We start from the raw sequence: 20822 nt of genomic DNA on the forward strand, positions 1-20822 counted from the left end.
TTTTATGTGTTTTGTTCATTTATTTGTCACTTTGGAACTGCCCCCACTCCCCTGCTATAATGCTTCAGTGCTGCAGGTTGTATTGTAAATAAAAGTAAGAACAAGACTAAAGCCTGGTTCACATGCAAGCGAAAACGCTAGCGATTTCTGCCGCGGCAATGCAAAAACCTGTTATGAGCTGTCGCGGCAGCTCGACGGCGAGAGCGACGTAATTCCAACTCGGAAATTTTTCGCTCTTGTCGCTGCCGCTCGCCGCTTAGTTCGCTCAATCGCTTGCATGTGAACCAGCCTTAAGAGGTGTCCAAATAGCAACTTTAAATGAGCTCAAGCTTTCAATGTGTATAATAGAATTAGTATTTAGTTCGTATTCAATTATGTGCCTGAATAAGAGGCAAGATTGACTTCTTGCTTCTATGATGAAAATAAGCAGTTACGCTGTACCATGTAATAAAGAGAAACCTGAAAAACTTTTGCAACCATTGTAAATGCAAAAAGAGCATTTTTTTTTTATTATAAGAAAAGCGAAGTGCATAATTATTTCATGTACAGCCTTTGTCAAAAGTGTAGCACCCGGGGGGTCTGCTTCTAAGCCGTTTAATGAGGCTGATTTAGCACTAGCGCAGGTCCTTCCCATTGGAGAGGGTAGGATGAAAAATCTTATAAGATTCGGAACACTGGAAATGCATTACAAGCCACACTAAGTGGCTCAGAAGCAGACCACCTGGGCTCTACACTTTTGACAAAGACTGTACATTGAAAGTGAAAGATGTTTTACCAACATGAGACAACTAGTGAACTAAACTATGGAAAGTTAATAAAAAATATGCTCGAGCTAGTACCTTTTTGAATAGTAACTCATATTTTGTTTTTTCTTCTCGTGGTCAGAAACAGCCGTAAGGGAAAGTACAATCTTAATTAAAAGTTTAGAGACAGAGAGATTTGCTTCTGAGCCACACTGTGCGACTCAATGCATTACCTGTGCTTAAAATCTGAAAGGTAAAATATTTGTACAGGGTTGTCCACTTTTAGTTAGAATGTTGCTCCGTGCTGCGGCGCTCCGCAGAGCGCCTTTGGCGGGCACCGTAGAAGCTATTGCGCAGGAACGGTGAAAACCGTAGGCGGCGTTTCAATTTCAAGGCTTTCGGATGAGAACTAAGTGTATTCTCTGGTGCACTGTGACATTGCAACATGCCAGTAGCGAAATTTCCATGACCAAGTTTATTGTAGACGTAAAGGTTTAGTTTAGCACATAAACAGAAATCATTGAAATGACCAGACGCACCTTTGCTTTCGGTTTAGAGAGGCAATAATCACATTTCAAGTCACAGCTGTGATAATGCAACATTCTTGTAGTCTTAAATCGCCAAATGAATCGCGAAAGCAGCTGCACTCCACAACAGACAACGGGCGACCTGACCGCTCTACAGGTGAACTTAGTCATGGAAATTTCAGAAATGGGAAGTTGTAAAGTTACAATACATCGAAAAAAAAAAAAAAAGATTGCCTTTTTAGCGCTCATTCAAAAGCCTCGAAATTGAAACCCACTTCACCACAATACAAAGCGCACTGTAGCAGACGACGAGCGACACTCCAGCTACACCTCTCACTGTTCCTGCATAAGAGTTTCTACGGCGCCCACCAGTGGCGTTCTGTGGAGCGCCAGCAACATCGAGCGACATTCTAACAGTGAACTATCTTGTACCTGCCATTTCCGATAGGTAGGATTTCCAATATTGCTAAAGGAGCCCCACTACATAGCATAGGAACAAACCTCATGGGCTCTAAACTTGTTTTACAAAAGCTGTACACAAACACTGATCTATTTGGTGAATTCTGCCCACACCAGGACTATATGAAACCAAAACCATACAAAATTTGCTCTTACTTTACTACGAAAACTGTAGGCAGGTCAGGACTAAGACCGCATACCAGTACAGTGAAAATCATTGTGGTTAAAAGCTTGCAAGTTTTACCACAAAAGGGCAGTGAAACCGCCACCACGATCAATTTTATGCATATTGATGGTGACCATGATGGGAAGCATGGATGAGATCACTCACAAAGGTGAAAAAAAGAGAAGAATGTATGAAGCAATTCAAGGGTTTTTTAGGACAGAAGTCAAGAATGCAGTAGAGAATGCTCCTCAAAGGAGGCCCTCCAGCTAATGGCCTCAAGTTCTCCAGGCTGGTCCCCCTCCAAGAGAAGGGACATCAGCCTTTGACCATGTCTCCCTAGGCTGGGCAGTTCTTCCTTTCATTTCTCCTGGGCACTGAGCCCACCCTCACCAATACAATGAATGACCTTTGTCACCTACTTTAACCACTTAAACCATTCTTGAATTTTAACTGACTATAGGTTTCAACCTGTAGCAGTGCAAAGCCTGTGATACAACTCTGAAATGACTCAAAGTGCACATAGTTAATGGACAGTGCCCTCAAATTTGAACTTCTGTAATGAATGCAGCATTGTTATTTTCAATATTCAATCAATTCCAATATTTGTAACATGTCCACTCAAAGTACACAAACTACTGACATGTTTCTAGCAAGTGTTGAAATGTGAAAGCAATCAGCTTGCTAATCATAATTTTCACATCAATAAATATTTCAAAAATTCAATTATATAAAATGAACTCCCAATACACAAGAGAGCACATAAAAGACCTAAAGCACTGAAAAAACAAAACAATCATTCATAAGAGCACACTTTATGGGTAGGCAATGTGGAATGCTGCTGAACACATCAGCGCTTTGTAAATCAATGTAAATGTGCAGGAGTGTACAACAGTCATACTTTTCTATCACCATTCCGAAAGAATGCGTCGTCCTGTGACACATAACTTGAAATACTCTCGGATAGAAAGAATTCTGGCATTTGCCTGTTTACATGAGGCTTTACTTTGCAGGAAAGTTCCACAATACATGTGAAACATCCCTGCACAACTGCTCATACAATTACTGCCATTCTAGAAAATGCCGCAGAAATGGGCCTCCACATCACAAACCAGTTATTTCAAGAGATTAAGAAAAAGCTCAGAAACAAAACCAAACGTTAGCTAAGCATGCGTGGAACTGCCCTCGTGTTGTGTTGGGTTAGCAAATTGGCAGCTGAGGCCATTGTGTGCCAAACACAAACTGCTCTTGTACTTTAAAGTGGAGGGAGCTGGCAAACCACTGGTTTTCCACTGGTTCGTAACCGTTTGCAGTGCCTCCAATGAGCAGAAGGCATGAACACAAGTGACAGTAGCAGCCATACCCGTGACGGGGGCCTCAATGTCGATCATGGTCTTCTCCTGGCGCAGCAAGGCGGCCCCCTCATTGATGATGCGCAGGGCAGCTGCTTCTTCAATGCGCCCCTCAAGCACAAAGTGTTGTTTCAGGGCTTCGATCCGTGGCTTGCCACTTTTTGCCTCAAACACCTCGCTCAGAGTCAGCTTGTGGCTTGGCGGAAATGGTACACCTGCAACAAAGTGCCCAAACAACACCAGCATTAGTCAGGGCTTGAGCCCAGCACCAAAAGCCCCACCTGCATTAGGCCTACCCACCATAATGCACCAGCATTTTTTGCAAAATTTTGTCAATTATAGAAACCCTATTTGGCATACGTGCAACAGATGTAGCTCCGGTGCCCGGTTCATGACTATGGGGCAACAATGTATGCACTACACAAACTGCAAGCTCTTAATGCAGCGCAAACTTTCTTCTTGATTTGAAGAGAATTATTTTACATCTTACTGATCAAAGCAGAGAGCTGGCACAGTAAATCCTAAGCAAGCACTGTGCCCAAACTCCCATGCAAGCTTCAAGAAAGAACCTTCTACGATAGGCACATAACACAGATCCTAGCAACGGCAGAACCAACTGGAACACAACAAAAAATGGATCACTACAAAGTGCCCATCACAGCTTCTACATCCAAACATCTATTACAGACTACTATAAACTCATGTGTTCCACTGGGTTTTACAGCACTTAACTAAGGCTATCATGTGCCAAGCATAAGGATAAAATGCGATTGTGATATACTACAGACCAGTGGTTATCAGCCATGAATGTTTCGGAGACCTTCTGCCCCTTGAGAACCAGTGGAAGTGGTAGAGAGCCCCTTGAAACTGAGGGGGGGGTCATGTACGGAATGCTGCCACAGAAGCAGGTCATGGAATTGGGACTGAGTCAAGGCTAAACTGGCCCGTAAAAATGGATACTTGACAAGCCAGCGCGCCACAGCCTGCTGTGGATGGGAGGGAGAAGGCAGCACATCAGCGCCAGTATGCATGCCGCTAGAAGGGATTCAACTTCTAATAGCCCGCAGCTCTTCTGGTCGTCACACACCAAAGAAGACGCATTGCAGCCTTGCCTGCCCAGCAATGAGGCCAGAGATCGAGTTTCACTAATGTCGGCGTCAACAAATGCCCTGCCATAGACATTCTCTCCCTCTGTTTCTGCACTTCTCTTATGTTTCTTTCGCTTTGAGAAACTAAAGCCAGCTTTGAACCTCCCTGTTTTTAATTTTCACCCTTTCAACTGCCTATCAATGCCAGAGCTATCACACGACCTCTTTTTTTTTTTTTGTATGAGTGGGTGTGGGTTTCACAGACCCCACAAATCGCTTCGCAGACCCCCTTGGGTCGGCAGACCCCCATTAAGAAGCAACTGCTATAGACTATATACTCTAGGCTTCAATATGGAAAGCCACCAGAGCACAGACAAAAATGGGCATATCAGCTTTTATCAATACCTAACAACTGTCAGACTCAGTGCACATTTTGTATCTTAAAATTTGTTGCAAAGGACAATGTGCATTCCCCACTGGAAAGTGCACAATTAATATTGTTTCGTGGCAATAGAATGGTACGTGGTTATACACGTGCCATTCTAGTTCAATAGCTTTGCACAACTCTTAAGGTCAAGCTAGGGAAAAAAAAGAAAGCAGCCTTGTACTTTTTATTGCGATAGCAATACTAGCCCAGTTTCGGGCCGTCGCGTAATCCCGGGAAGGGCCACATTTGACCTTGAACAGTCGCAAAGACGACGAAGAAGACAAAGAAGACGAAGACTAAAAAGAAGACTAAGACATAGAAGATGCAGACGAAGAAGGTTAAGACTAAGACGAAGACTAAGAAGACAAGGACGAAAAAGATGAAGAATACTAAGACGAAGACGAAAAAAGATGAAGATACTAAGATGAACGCTCGGTAACCCGCAGCTAATGCTTTCACTCCACATTCGGTTCAGCAGCATTGAACCCTTAGCTTACGCTCTCGCGTCATACTCTTAAAAGGATGAGCTTAAGCATCCCCAATAATGTAGCACCTTACACTGATAGGGCGTGATAGGGGAATAATGTAGCAGGCAAAAAAGTTTCCGCCATTGCTATCACAATTCAACTAGGGTTAGCCAGAGCTAAACCACAACTAACTTTTTAGCTTTTTCTATTATGTGACAATTCGAAATACCCACATAAAAGCGAAGAAATCTGGTTTGATTTGGTTTGTAGGATTTACCGGCCCAAAGCGACTCAGGCTATGAGAGATGCCGTAGTGGAGGACTCCGGAAATATCGACCGCCTGGGGCTCTTTAATGTGCACTGACATTGCACAGCACACCAACGCCAATCCATTTTGCCTCCATCTAAACACAGCAGCCGACAGTCTGGATCAAACACGGGTGCTCCGGCACAGTAGTCGGGCATCTTAACCGCTGCACCACCGAAATCTGGCACCTGACAAGATGCAAGAAAAGCACAGCAGTCTTGCCTGACAGCTGTAGAAAAATCAGCCAAGCACAGAAAAATTCCTTTCTATTTTTGAAAATATTTAAGGCAGAAATGAAAGTGAGTGCAATCTTGTACCAAATCAGGCATGCCTATCCAATAATCAGCCAAGCAAAGAAAGATTCAGTTCCATTTTCGAAATTTCTGAAAGCAGAAATGAAAGCGAGTGCAACCTCCTACTCAACCAGACATGCCTGCTTGCTAGCTACATTTCTAAAAAAAAAAAAACTGCCTGTTTTGGCTCCATTACCAGGCAGAAATGTATCAAAGCCACCGAATAATGTTCAGCAAGGTTTCTGCCTTCAACAATGGCAGGAAACCAAGAAACAAAACCTTTTCTTTTTCTATTCTAGTGAACCCTGCATGGGCAATTGATGCTTATACACAAAGTAATTGCTTTGACCGCTTGCATTTCTCAATACCAAGTTACACACTCAAATCACATGGGCATTTCAAAAGCCCTTGAACTGATAATCTATCAAATGAACCAATTATGAGCTGCTACACAAGCAGCTTAATTAGCCACCAGAGTCGACAGGCTATCGAGAAGCCCCACAGCACAGAAAACAGAAGATTTCGAGGCTGTCCAGCGACAGTAACGTGTACCATCAAAATGGAGTGCTGAAATAAACCAGAGCAAAATATTTCTTACAAATTAATGTGCCATCTTTTGCAAAAATAAAATATATTTCAGCTACAAAAAATGCTGTCACCTCAAAAAAAAAAAAAAAAAAAAAAGACGCCAGTTTTTCAATGTGGTTAGCGGAAAAACAATGGGATGAAAGAAAGCAACAGTGTGATGTTGAATGTTGTTTTGTACTGTTGTGCTTTTTTTACACTAACTTATTCCGAAGTATGATTTCACTAGCCCATTCAATTATGGTGGAGAATATCAATGTTGACAGTTACACAACAATGCCCAAATGCTCAACAAAGAGTGGACAAGGGGGCCAGAATATGCCAAACAAAAGAACCGGCATGAAAAGTGATCAAGATTACTTTTAAAAAGTAAACACAGTGTTTAACTCGTCAGGTGAAGCACGAGCATTAGCTGTTAGTGTGCATAAAAAACAATAAACGGCAAACAAGTACTTAGCTGAAAGTTCAATTCTGCATGTTGAACCTGCATGTTCAATTCTGAAAAAGAATCTCTAAGGCCCTTAACTTGACAGCTAACCAAAACTGCCTGTGCAACATGGGCATTAACCCAGGCTGATTCCACCTTGTATACTACCACTAGTATTATGGCACTCAGTTTCAACCAATGTCCTGCTACCAAGTGTGTGCTATCTATAAAGGCTTCTTTGAGCCAGGATAAGTATGACAACAATCCATCAGAGCAGCATCAAGAAGATTGCTTTTTTCACTAACTCTTAGCTTCCATTGCAATGCAGACAAGTTGCGAGAGTCACCATGATGCCTTCACCTTGACAGGTGGTTCACTAGAGTATCGCCACCAACAAAAGTGCAATTAAAAATATACTGTACTTTTAGCAAAATACAATCCCTGGACCACGATATACATTATTCCAAAGAAAAACGGAAGGCACAAGGTGAAAGCGGAAGGAATTTGGCCAAGAACAAGAAGGAGCCTAAAAACAATCTAGATATCCATGATATAAGCAGAAGCACTGCACCTCACTGAAACACAGCTCAGAAGCAAGCTTGCTTCCACTACTTTTCACATACATTCCCCAAAGACAAATTACGCATGCTTGGGCCCACAAACAGATTTTGGCCAATCAAAATGTTTCAAGGTTTTGCATTCTTTTCTTTCCAAGCCAAGCTGGAGGTTTGCTACAAGCAAGTCATTCCCTTTTACTCCTACTTCTTAGCTGTAGCTTTAATGCGCATGTACTCACATGCCTGCAGTTTGTTTTATGAATGACAGCAAAATGTATACAATTTTAGGCATCAATAACATGCATTTCCCGTTTATTTTTAACTGCAAGATAATTTGGCTGACAATATTTCTTTCGAAAGCTTTCATTCCCCGAGCATGTGGCCTCACCTCACTATCTCAAGATGCCAGAAAACAGCTCTCCTCATACTGCTCTGTCTATGGTAACCTAACTAGGCTGCATTTAGCCAAGGCCCATTACATGCACAATAAACGGCCTCAGGTAGGTGAGAAGCAGTCGTAAGTAGAAGAGAAACTTTTTCAAATCAACCCTGTCAAATGTTGGCCACAGCTTCAAGAAAAAAATTCACCGGGCCACATTTTATAACACAGTGTCTTTCTTTCATCTAGTCCTCTGTCGCTGCTTAACTTCCCAGTGATGTAGGCTGTTGTGGAGAACACCAATGACAGAGAAGCAAAAGAAAATAAAGAAAATGAAATGACAAGATATTTTGTATTATTAGGTGATTTTTGCACCAAAAGGCACTCATGGTGCTTTTTATTACTCAATGCCCACTATAGTCCCGCAAAAAAAAAGTAACAAAATGTCAGCATGCAAAATCCTGAAAAGTTGAGAAAAAGCTCTAGGGGGCACTTTCGACCACTAATGTGGGACGAGACGAAAGACTATTGTGTGTGGTTCAAAGCCCCCCACTACGGTTTGTCTTTTTTTTTTAACCCCCCCCCTTCCTCCTCTTCCTCACGGCTCAGTTAAGCTGTCTGCAGAGGATTGTGCCAGATACTGCTCCTTTTCTTCCCTGTAAACCAATTTGAAATGCTGCTGATGGCCGCTGTACTGCGTCTGCTTCTGTAGGCTGTATGGTGCGGCATTCGAGAAAGCGCCAAATGAACGGCGCCACATGGACGCCTAAATCAGATGCCCGGCATGGTCATATATTCGTAAATCGCCTGGTGACGTCATGACTGCATGCCATCATGATGTCAGTTCCAGTTATTAGACATGGCCGGATGGGAAGTCATGATGACATCACATCCGGTCGCAGAGTTAACCCCCCCCCCATGGTGGTTTTCAGCCAAGAAATTTAAGGACTTTCAAGGTCTTCCAAGGACCCACGACTATTTTTTTTTTTCAAGGACTTAAAAACATCAATTGATTAAAGAAACATTTATTACATCTCACCCATCTAATATTGGTTGCACAAGAGACATCTCACAAGACCAAGGAAAGTAATGGCCTCTTTATTAGTTGAACATTTCACGAAAGCTCAGCTACCTTTTTTTTTCCAAGTTCAGCACTCATATTCACCATCTCTTTTCTTTTCGATAGCAGTCTTCCTCAAACTGTGAATTAACAATCCATGTTACGTCACTGGTAGCTTCTGCCTTGGCATAGGTGTCTGCAGAAGCATTCAACTCGGTAGCAGCCGCTTCCAATCTCTTCTTTTTCCTCAAATCTTCGATAGCTTCTCAGAGACCTCGCTTTTTATTCTGCTGCTGCTTCGCACTTTCTTCCCACTACTTCCTAGCTTCCAGAAAAGCATGGTAATGCTGTCTTACAGAGGCCACGGACATCCTCAACTCTTTTAAGATGTTCATGTTAGCAATGCCACCTGCTCTCTCCACAGCATCACACACAATCTGCTGGAATATATAAGAAATATCTTTCAGATGTTCCACGGCAACTTGCAGATTCCCGTTGAACAATCGCTCCACACTTGCCTGCCCATGACTGAGAATGAGCAATAGTTCAATAACTCTCCAGAGCTCCCTGTAGCATGAAGTTATGTTCAAGAGCTCATAAACGAACTTGTCCATGACATCTGAAGCTCTGTCAAACTGTATTAGCTTGTGCTTGTGGTCCTGCAGAATATCTGTATATTCTGAAAGTGCAGAGTTCTTTTGCGTTTCAGTTAGTCTCTTTGCAGCAATCAATGCATCCAAAACTCTTTTAAAGCCCTCTATGCTCTTTGCAAGCTTCGAGCACATTTTCCTTGGATCCAGCGAGGAAAAGCCTCGCACTAGAGAAAACTGCAGTGGGCTTTTGTCTGGTATTTTTTTTTTTTTTGTTACTGCTAAGAGGAACTGCTTGCATTCCATCTTAAATGTGAAGACCTCCTTCGAGCTCAACTTGCAGGTTTTCAGGACTTCTGCTGTATGGCAAACATCAACCTTCTCGAGTGTAATGAGGTTCGCTGGATCTTCTATGTCCATCTTCAAAATACTTATTATCCCTGCAGATGAACACAGAACTGAGGCCTTGATGAATTTCAGCAATAGCTTTTTAAGTGCAGATATAAGGTCTGTCAAAAAGAATACCAATGGTTTGTCCGTTTGGTATAACAGAAGGAAATTCTGCAAGAACTTGGCTACATTTAATGCAAAGTTAAGCTTTGCTAGCACAAGCCAGTCTCGACAGAAGGTTAGAACGTTCTGAAAGGCCGCATATTTCAGAAGATTTACTTCTTTCTTCGTTGTTGCTTCCGCATACTTTTTGATGTCCGACCAAGGGCACAGGGCCCGCTCAATGACTGAAACATACTCGACCCATCGATGGGCAACAGATTTGTGGGGGAATAGGGTCTGTCCAGTGACAAGAACGAAGTCTTCCCTATGTGCTGGAAAATCATAAAAAAGCATGCACAGACTGGAGAGCAATGTGTCTGGCTCCCATCTACTAGCTGCAATGCCAGCCTTGTATGCATTGTGCAGTGTGCAAACCGCACATACCTAAATCCAAACACTTCACTTGGTAGTTGCTATACAGGCTGTCTTGAAAACTTCTGAAAGCCATCAGATTCACGTTTGGACCGTCTATTGAAACCTGGATGATCTTGAGCAGCGGCAACGGCTCCAATCCGTTTAACAGTTTTTCTTCAATGTCATCTGTTTTGGAATAAACCATGAACACAGATGTCAAGTAGCGAGTGGCGACCGTCTGGGATATGTCCCAAAACCTTACGTGGACATCCATCTGTTTTTGCTGTAGATAGTCATTTAGTGACTCGTCAAAAAGGACAACATAGTACTCAGAGTCTGCTATTTCTTGTCGTATAGAGGAAAGAAAATAAGGTCCGAGTCAGTGGCAAGTTATGTATGCACATTTTTGCTCTCCACAGCTAAAGGCCCCGGCAACTTTGCTATCCGAAAACATCCTCTTGAACAAATCATTTGTGTGTGAGGATTAATTGTAGGAGTAGTGAGATGTTTGTTTTATATGTTCTGTCACACGCTGCTCTCACCCAGGCACCTTAGTAAAACTGTAGCCATCATTAAAGATGGTGGATTTGACACATAGTCATACCAAAAACAAACCTTTCATTTAGCTCTGACCACCTCAGATGTGCCGCCGGCTGCAGTTTCGGTGCGCAACAGGCTAAACCTAGCAACGACTATGGCAGCCAAGGAGCAGCGTAGTCTGTCACCCGAAGTGCCTGCGAGTGACATTTCGGAAAGATTGCCACCTGAGCCAGGATGCTCAGTCTTTGCTCAAATGCAGTATAGCCATTCTAATAACAAAGCTGTTTCGACGTTTCTCTCACGAACTTTATGTAAATACCTACTTAAGTATTGGGGCCAAAACTACTGCATGTATGCACGAACGAAACTTTCCTGCATGGCGGCACAGCTGCTGGCGACACTGAAGCCCCCATAATTTTCTTTGTTTACGATGTAAAAACATTTTATGGAATAGCTTTAGAAGAAGCCTGCACTGCTCTTGCCGAACGACGCACGCTTGTTTACAAGTGCCGGCGAACCGCTTGCGTCACTACTGTGTATGCTCCCTACACTTACGGTGCACCAGGTGCCGTGCCCAAACAGTGTTCGCATTGTTCTTTTGCTTCGTGCCCAAACCACCCAAACCTCGCTCTTAGGGTAAGTTACCGGGCTATGGTAGCCATGTGTGGCATCGGGCGGAGACAGTGGGACTTCGTCTGCTTCGCAGCACACTTGCCGATGGGACAGCGATCAAAGCCGTAGCAGTGGCGTTCCAGTAAAGTCATCTATAACAAGATCACTTATGAAAAAAAAAAACATTTAAAGGATAATACCGTTTTTCCACAGCCAACTCCCTCATCACACCAGGATTCCAGGGTTTTCAAGGGCCCCGCAAAAATTCCAAAACTTTCAAGACCCTTGAAAACAATTCTTCCAAATTCAAGGGTTTTCAACGACCCGCAAGAACCCTGCGGTCGTGACATCACAACTTGTCATGACGTCATAGTCACTCATCTGCCATTATCACTGTCACTATCACTAACTGTCACTATCGATCACTATCTACCACTAACTAGGGGTGGCGGTCTCCATGGCAACCGCGCTGACATGACACTAGACAATGAGAACTAAGATACGTTTTTCACGTGCCCGGCATGGCTGACGATTGACAGTTATAGTGAGGCAGGACAACAGACGCCGTGAGTATGAGGCATTAAAGGCTTTCGCCTTAAAAACTGCTAATGCATTCTGCTGAACCACCGACACCCCTCACTCATTCAGTGTCCTTGGAAAATGAAACTCTGCTCCCTCCACATTAAATGCAAAGGTCCACGCGGTCTAAACTAAGAAACACTGGAAAGAACAAGCTGTTAGTAGTTTTTGTCATTGGACTGGGTCAAGAACGCAAACAACCCCATGCTTGGCAACCTTATTACCAGGTAACATCAACCAAGCTTCCGAAAAGCTCCTGCACCATCACCCAAAAACAATCTGTCGGTACATATGAAGTGTTAAAATGAACTATGCACCGTTTCCATAGCTGACAAAAAACCTTCAACCATTAATTAATAAGACTGACACTGCAATGCCATGGCCATACGCCCAGCATAAGCATGTGATCGGACCATCTAATGCTGCCTGGGCAGCAGGTGTTGCTGGATAAAAAAAAAAAAGCAAAAAAAATGTTTCGACTGTGAACTAAGCAAGAAGACTACGTTAACCAGTTCATGTGAATGCATAGAAACACACACAACACAATAGGCACATGAAGCCATTTTATGGTTGCTTCCCCTGGATATATTACAGGCTGCAACCATCATCACTACGCACTTCACCTGGCTTCTTTGTGATCCAGTCCCAGCATTACTTAATGTAGGATTCATCCATTACAAATCTGATCTAAAATAAGCACCCCCACTGCACTATCTTACAACCAATTAAACCTGCAATGCTGCATGCACAGCACGCCACTAGCCAAGCTACAACAAACTGAAGATGTCACAAAAGGAAGTTGGAGGAGGTCAGAACAACAACACTCCTTTTGCAACTCAAAACAGAAAACCCTTCTACACTTTCAATACCTCCTTTCCAGGAATGAATTGGCCAGAAGGGATGAGAAAGCTGTGCATATAGTGGCAATTCCAACCCACAATGGGGACCAAGTTATGTTGCTCTGCAAAGCTAAAGACCATGCTTAACGGGTGGTCTGAATACAGATCTCAATTTCTGACTGAACCCTGATGGATACCTTGCCCCCTTTGAGGCTTAGAATAGCTGCTCAAGATCACCGGCTGGAATATTTAAAAAAAAAAAAAAAAATGTGCCAAGTGAAGACAAAACCAAAAAGCTAGCGTTTCCGTTCCCACATGAACTATAAGCCTTCTCATAAATTCCTGCAGCTCTCGAAAGAAACCTTACTTTGTTAGCAATGTTTTTTGTTACTATTGGGAGGCGGAAGGATAATGCTTTCAGCCGCAAAGGAGCAACCAGCCATGACGCATTCTTGCAACCAAATTCATTTTAACCTTGGTGTTCCTGCGAAGCCAAAGCAAGGTAGTAGTATAGTACTCGGCAATTGTATTTAGGGCTAAAATTAAGCATCCAAACAAAAGCAGTGATGTAAGAGGCAGCCCCATTGTAGACGGTCTGTTAGACAGTCTACAATGGGGCTGCACTCATGCACTCGTCATTCTTCACTAGAGCAGATGTTTTCCAGACCTGTACACTTATGTAGCAGGTAATGGTTAGGATTTCAGACTCTACAGATTCAAACCTGAACGTGATACCAATGATAATAAAAAAATGTGGTGATATAAAATTCGGCTCCGGATCAATTTCCTGCTGTCAATTAACCCTTTCTATGATGACAGTACTGAGTATACTTTTATCCCCTCATAGGCAACAAACATTCTGGTGGGATATGAAAGTTGCTCTTTTGTTTAATGTGTATCCATCACCACCATCAATATGCAGTGGCATATCTTGGACACCAATGCACAAGCTACAGCCTGTATTTTGCATTACAACGGCCAAATCTTCCATGTGTGGCACATGCAGCTTTAAAATCCTTGCTACTTCCAACTAAGCAGCATTCCTTTTGGTCTAGCCTAAACAGATTCCACCAAAGCCACCTCATTGGACAGCTTTGCCTCGTATACACATCAACCTTACCCCGCAACATGCACCCAGTAAACCATGCTGGCCGCAAGAAGGCTCGCATCCGCACACTCCGCTACCGCTACCCAGACCCGACAGATTACCTATACAGACAGTTCATACCATGCAGAGACTCAGCCACGCACGTTGACCGTTATAACCCCAAGACAACTGCCTACTGTCACCCACTTCGCACATGTTCGCACCTTCTAATCTCTCGAAATCCAGGCCTTAGCATCAGCCATACTCTGCCACACCACTCCTGGCCAACACACCATACTTAGTGACAGTCAAGACACGCTTCGTGTCTTTCTTGACCACGCGCTTCCACCTCACATCCTCCATCAACTCTCAGTTCACTTAGTCCTTTACAAGGGCACGACCTATACTCTAGATCGGGTTCCAGGTCACGATACTCTGGACAACGAGTTATCTAATCAACTCTCCCATGCCGCAGCTCTTCCGGAACACTTGCACGCTCCCTGGCCCACCCACAATCTCCCCCAACCATAGGCTGCCAAGAACGAGCTAAGCACCACAAGCCAGGAGCTCCTGGAAGGCTCCTGCCTTCTACCTTCCAAATTCCTTTCCAGTCGAGATTCCTGCCTTGTCCGACAAGCAGAGACTGTCTTCCCGCTCCTCACATCCTCCATTAGATCACCGGATACCCCTCTCGCCCAAAATGCTTTTACTGCTCAGGATACCCCGACACTGTGCACGTGCTGTGGGACTGCCCACACAGCCTCCAATCCCACCAACAGTACATTAACTCTCTCCCACCCAGTTATTGACCTCGTTCATTTCAGGAGTGGCTCGCTTCACCTGAGTGAGCAGATACGGTAGCTCGTTGGAGGGCCCTCATGTGCCATACCAACAGGGCCCTCCCAGATCCATAATCCTTTTTTTTCTATCATTTTTGTGGCTATGGAATAAAGGGCCGCCATGTTATCTTTCTTTTTGTCTTAATTTTAATAAAGTTTATTCACTCTCTCACTCACTCTAGCCTAAAAATGACACACAGAGGGGTTTTGAGAAAAGAAACGTTTTGAAAGAGAAATCAACTTAAGGAAGCAGACATCAAATTTGAGGGACACGAAAGACATGTTGGATGAAGGCTTTATATGCATACCAAGAAGCACACACATAAGTACCAAATGCAAGCAATGCATAATTGGCCTTCAGAACTTTGATACTAACATCTACCTGATGCAAGGAAGTTAGTTATACGATGCCTCCATCAAAAAGCAGCCGCTGTGGCATGTAGTGGAGGGATCCAGAAATTTAGACCACCTGGGGTTTTTTTTAATGTACACTGACACTGCACAGCACACGGGTGGCTTGCTTTTCGCCTCCACCGAAAAGCAGCCGGGATTCAATCCCTCATCATTATGCACAGCAGTCAAGCGCCCGAACAACTGCACCACCATAGTAAGGTCGAAATGGGATGTGTTGAGTGTAAAATACAGCAAAATATTTTTTCCTCACTACTTCCTGTTTTGTAGATGTCTTTAAAATATGATTTAAAGAGAGTTCATTAGCACACATTTCACATATAGGTTTTTTTTTTTGTTCGTAATAAACTACGAGTAATGTGTGTGCGTCTGCCCTATACGTAGCCAACATAAAATGACTTCAATGAAACATTTCCGATGTCAGCAAGGTTTCCATTCTCCTAACATGGGCCTGAGAAAATGCAGCTTGTTGCTTACTTCATCCTGTCATGGTACACCATGGAACATATACTTGGCATGGTAGGAATAAGATTTAGCAACAGACTGTTTGGGGCAAAGCCCTGTTGTGTTTCCTCAGTAATAATCAGTCACCACTCGGCTAGCAGAAATCAGAACTAAAACACTAAACTATTTAATGTAGTTACTGATGTTACTGTAATGTAGTTACTAGGTTACTGATGCTGCTGTGCGCTTTACATTCATGGCGGAAAAAAGACCAATAAATCCCTACTCTGAGCTACCACAGGCCACCAAATTACCTTTCAGACCATGCAGCATGGCTCACTTCACATTACCACAGCTCCCAATTCCTCAACAGCAAGAAAACCTTGGTCATTGCCCCTACGATGCTCAAGAGTTCAAGACCCGACACTAGAACAGCCCTACCATGTGGCACAGTAGTAAACTCGGTGGCTTGTGCGTGCCTGAAAAAAGACAAGTGTCGTGGAGAATGTTTATTGGGTATCGGTTTGCAAGAAAAAACATTTCTGCATAAGTTGGGCAAAGGAGGTCCACAAAAAGCAGGAAGCAAGAGGGGACCCTCCCCTAATGAAATGAATACCAGCCAAATGCAGAACTTCATTGCTTTGCTGGAATTGATTTACTAAACTGTCGATGATTGAGCATCCATCCTCCAAAAAAAAAACAGAGCCCCGAGGTGTGCCCAGCCCTAATGAGAGACAGCTGTGCATTTCCACAAGTGTTTCATAGTGCAGGCAGTACCAATTTTGTCGTGCTGTTCTCCAGTATGAATGCACACCAACTTGCCCATATCTCAGCAGTACCAATTTTCCCTGCTACCATAAGCTTGGCCATAGTACTTTCCTGGCGAGGTCTTGAACGAAATATTTGACACAAAACTCCACATATGCACAAAGTTGGCCAAACATATCATGTAAAAGGGTATGATGTGCAAGTGATGTAATCACCCAGCTTTGGGGGAGGTTCTAGTGTTAGCTGCAGCCCTGGAATATCTAGCTTGCTTACATAGCCCGTTCCAGTATGCACACAGCCCTGACTTTTATTCATCGTAATCCCGAACTGCCAGAAGTAGACATTTAAAGTTTCAACTAGTCTGCACTACTTAACACACTGAGGAGTTCCACACATTTTTGTTGCCATTCTGATGTGACTTCCTGAAATGATGGCCATATGATACTGGTGAATGAGGTGCTTTAGATGCCCACATCTTAATTTTATTATAGATATCCATAATTAAGATATCCCAAGCAGTGCAGAAGAGAATTACAAAGATGGCTCTATTTAGGAGCATCAACACCTGAAGATGAAAATGAAGGACCCTATTTGCAGGCAGATGAGATGCTTAACAGAGGTGCGGCCATTCTTCCCCTCACGTCCTATCAAAGCACACCCACATAGTAGTCAGACTTCAAGACAAAAGGAGTAGACTTCTTTCAAATTTTTTGTAAGAGTTCTGCATATGTTTCGGCACAGTTTATAGCAGCAGTATCCATATTCAAAAAATGTCAAACTCACCCCTTCACTGTGCCACATGACAGTTCTGAAACAGCTGGTGTATGATAGTTTATGGGGTTTAACGTCCCAAAGCGACTTGGCTATTAGAGACGCCTTAGTGGAGGGGTCTGAAAATGTTGACCACCTGGGGTTCTTCAATGTGCACCGACATAGCACAGCACACGGGCACCTTGCTTTTTGCCTCTATCAAAACACAGCTGGTGTATGAAGTGCCCACAAACTGCCAAATGTCATGACACACGCAAACTTTTGTCTGATGACGATGGAATTCGTAAAAATATGTCAGCATCGGCTTCAATCATGACCATGTCACAGCTGCCAAAGTATGTCGACTGCCATTAAATTACTCCTCACTGCACTTGTCTGAACGCACTGCAGACTACAAACGCAACCCTGATTTAATTTTTTCTTAATTGTTTTCTGTGGAAATGCAGCCAAAGCACTCCAGCTATGATTTAAGTAACAAGAATAGCTAGTGCACTTTAACCTGTACTACCCGTGCTGCCGTCGTGCCGTTCGGCAACATCTGTCCGCCTCTGCATGGCCGGGCTCCGGAATGTTCAGCCTGACCGCGACACCACCTGTGCGCTGCCCACGCACGATCGGTGGAGAAACGGCGCGTTCGCACGGCTTTCCCACGCACCCAAATATGAGCACATCTCTGCGTCCTCGAAACCGCTGCGGCTTTCTTTCACGCGGCAAGAGCGCGCCGCAGCGGCCCGTCATCGACCGGGCAAGGAAGGGTCTAAGCACGACCGCGCCACCGCCAGACTCCGTTCCCCGCTGGGGTCAGGCCACGGGCTGAAGTCGAGCCCCGCGGCCGATAAGAGCGCCACCGCGGCAGGCAGTGCTGCAGCAGTAGCACAAGCGTTCACACTGAAATCGGCTCGACTGGGTGTTGTCGCCTGATGTAACGACGGTCATGAACTGAGGCCCGGCCACCGACCACAATTCTGTTACCCGCTCCCGAGCGGGTACCGCGGGTGCACCGCCAGGAGTCGTCAGTGTCAGCTGAAAAGGAACCTAAACTTTGCTGGCTGGCGCCAGAGCACACAGATGTGCGCGCAATCGATTCGAACAGCGTGTATATTGTGACAGCGGCGGGTTCACAGTGGCAGTTCCAGCCCCGAACCACACCGCAGCAGTGTGAACCGGCCGGCACACTGCTGTGCATATGACCAGCAACTATCAAGTGACCGAACGTTCCAGCGTAATTTCACGTTATTGTCTGCGCAGAAAGTGTCTTGATACGAGCTGTGTGGAAAACTTGCGGAACGAACCCCGGCCCTCATGAGTTTCTTGGCAGCAGTGAAATATCAATCGACGAGCTCATACGGACCTCCGCCAACAATAAGACGTCCCTTCTATATGTGCAGAGCTACTGTCTAATACACACCATCACAGCTGTTAAACGCCACTTCTGAATCGTACATTTCTCGATTGACATACAGCGATCGAATACGCACTTTAGTTGCAATAATCCAGTCTTACTACTAACATAAGTAAGAAGCTACATCACCAACCACTTTAACACTGCTTAACGCCAGGCAAATAAATTAAACGCTTTCTTACTGGCATAAGAAAAGTGCTAGCTAGATCTACCGGCGTGGCGAATGCGCGAAGCCATGTTGGATATGACATGGCTTCACACAGGTCGCCACTAACCTTGCACTGCACTGGGGACGCTCATTTGGTTAATTACAACACGTTGACACTGTGCCAAGACATACGAAAATGTAACTGAACGTTTAAACATCAGCAAGGAGCCGTTTTAGGTAACTGCATGTCTCATTTGGGCCACCGCAAGCGCTGCCGTCGCTGGAAAAATCTTCGCCCGATCGGGTCTGTGGATGTGCTCTCGCACTGATCCGGCCGCAAGAACATACCGAGCAGAGATCTGTTCGTCCGTACAGGCACGGCCGCCGGCGAAATCGCGCGCGCAATGCGCCGACAACGACCTTGAACGCTCTTTTTCCTTGTTTCGTACTAACGACCCGGCCCCACCGGCGTTTGTAGCACACATCGACGACGATCGCGGTAGCACGGGTCCAAAATGGCAACCGATCGTCATCCCCTCCCCCTTCATTCGGCCAAACCCCCGTAGCGAAACTCCCCCCGAAGCGCTCTCCGAAAGCGGGCGAAAAGCAGCATTGTGTTCCTGCGGCGAGCGGACAACTGAGGTCGCGGCAGAAAACACGACCGCGACGACGTCCAATTTCAGCCTGAACTGGGAGCGGTTGCTAAAAACGCCCGAGGTCGGCCCATCAGGCACTGCGCTTGAGCCCCTCCGGCTGCGAAAACGACGCTTCTCGAGAGAAGCTCAGGCTGCGTGGAAACCCAAGCTTCCCTCAAGAACGCGAGCTGCGTTCTGAAAGCAGCCGCTCGCGACGAGTTTCCTCGGGCACCTCGCGGAGCGCGCGCGCAGCCGACACGTACGGACAGCTCAATCCGACTCCGACGCAATCCTGACACTCAGATTCAATGCCGCTGTATAAGTACTAAAAGCAGACACTCGAGTGCTAACCTAAATATAATCACCCACGAAGCCGCGACATGAAATCAGCTATGTGACAGGCCCAGAGTCAGAGGACAGCGAAGAAGCCCTAGCGATGGTCACCAGAAACTGACGTAGCGCGATCCCAAACACGGACAGCCTTCCGCTAAAGGCGACCGCACGGACAAATCTACGGCGGGGGGCGGCGAAAGGGCAACAGGCTGCAGTGTGCACCTTGTCGTCGGACTCAAATTTCGATGCATAAACACAGCTACCGCTGCCGCCGCTTTCGATCAGCTGAGCTTGTTTAAAGGGTCGAGACCGGGAACGTTAGGCTTAAATGACCGACGACCGATCCGTATTTGTAAGACGCCCTACCGGACGTATCCCAAGCGCATGGATCATGCATCCGGGTCAAATTCATTCAGAAGGTTCACACATTCGAGCGCTGAAAGGCCGCTCGGGTACGCACTGCATATTTAAAGGGGCTGCACCCGACAAAAATGGCGCCGGACTCTGCAAAAATCCTCGGCCGAGCCCATGGACGCCCGTGAGAAGGGCAGATAAAAACGACTTACTTTTTACGACGCGTTCCGTAGTTGGTATTTTCGCGTTATTCGCCGACATGTTAATAATCCTAGGTGTTCACGTTACACGAAACACATACGGATGACAAGTATATCACTGCGATAAAGAAAGATCACACAACACTACGACGGCCACAAATGGCGTAAACAACAAACTCCTGTTTGCATGCTGCATTGCGCATAATTTTGCGCGCAGACTGAAAGGACCAATCGCGGCTCCGGACGGCAGCGGAGGCGCCCCGTTCGCTGCTCACAGCGGAGAAGAGCGTTCATTGGGTGGCTCTGCTGACGTCAGTCAACCTGCAGTGTGTTCCTTCAAATTTAAACTTCGGAAAAGCAGATTCGCGATTTGAAGACATTTTCAAGCCTTAGGTTGCTTCAAAACTTGCCCTAATTGCACAGTAAGACTCGAAAACCTTATAGATAAATCCAGTCAGCTCCAGCCAGCGCATGCAAAGCCTCAACGCAAAGTGCGGCTTGTTCGCGAAGTGCCGCGGCGAGGTTCCTTC

General features: G+C 45.1%; 1 protein-coding gene across 2 annotated transcripts in view; it reads right to left on the reverse strand.

The window, feature by feature from the left end:
* Positions 1 to 20505, reverse strand: part of LOC146184668 (serine/threonine-protein phosphatase 2B catalytic subunit 2-like) — a 115220-nt gene extending 94715 nt beyond the window's left edge. The window contains exons 1-2 of one of the 2 annotated variants that reach the window (XM_084609442.1): positions 20305 to 20505; positions 3256 to 3459 (exon numbers count right to left, since the gene is read on the reverse strand). In XM_084609442.1, the coding sequence (XP_084465568.1) occupies positions 3256 to 3459; positions 20305 to 20353 (253 nt within the window). In that variant the 5' untranslated portion in view covers positions 20354 to 20505. The remainder of the gene's footprint in view (positions 1 to 3255; positions 3460 to 20304) is intronic. The other variant, XM_084609443.1, reaches the window with a different exon arrangement.
* Between the last annotated feature and the right edge of the window lie 317 nt (positions 20506 to 20822).

Source organism: Amblyomma maculatum, chromosome 7 (assembly GCF_055883805.1).
Source record: "Amblyomma maculatum isolate TAMU_Amacu chromosome 7, ASM5588380v1, whole genome shotgun sequence".
NCBI classification, from domain to species: Eukaryota; Metazoa; Arthropoda; class Arachnida; order Ixodida; family Ixodidae; genus Amblyomma; species Amblyomma maculatum.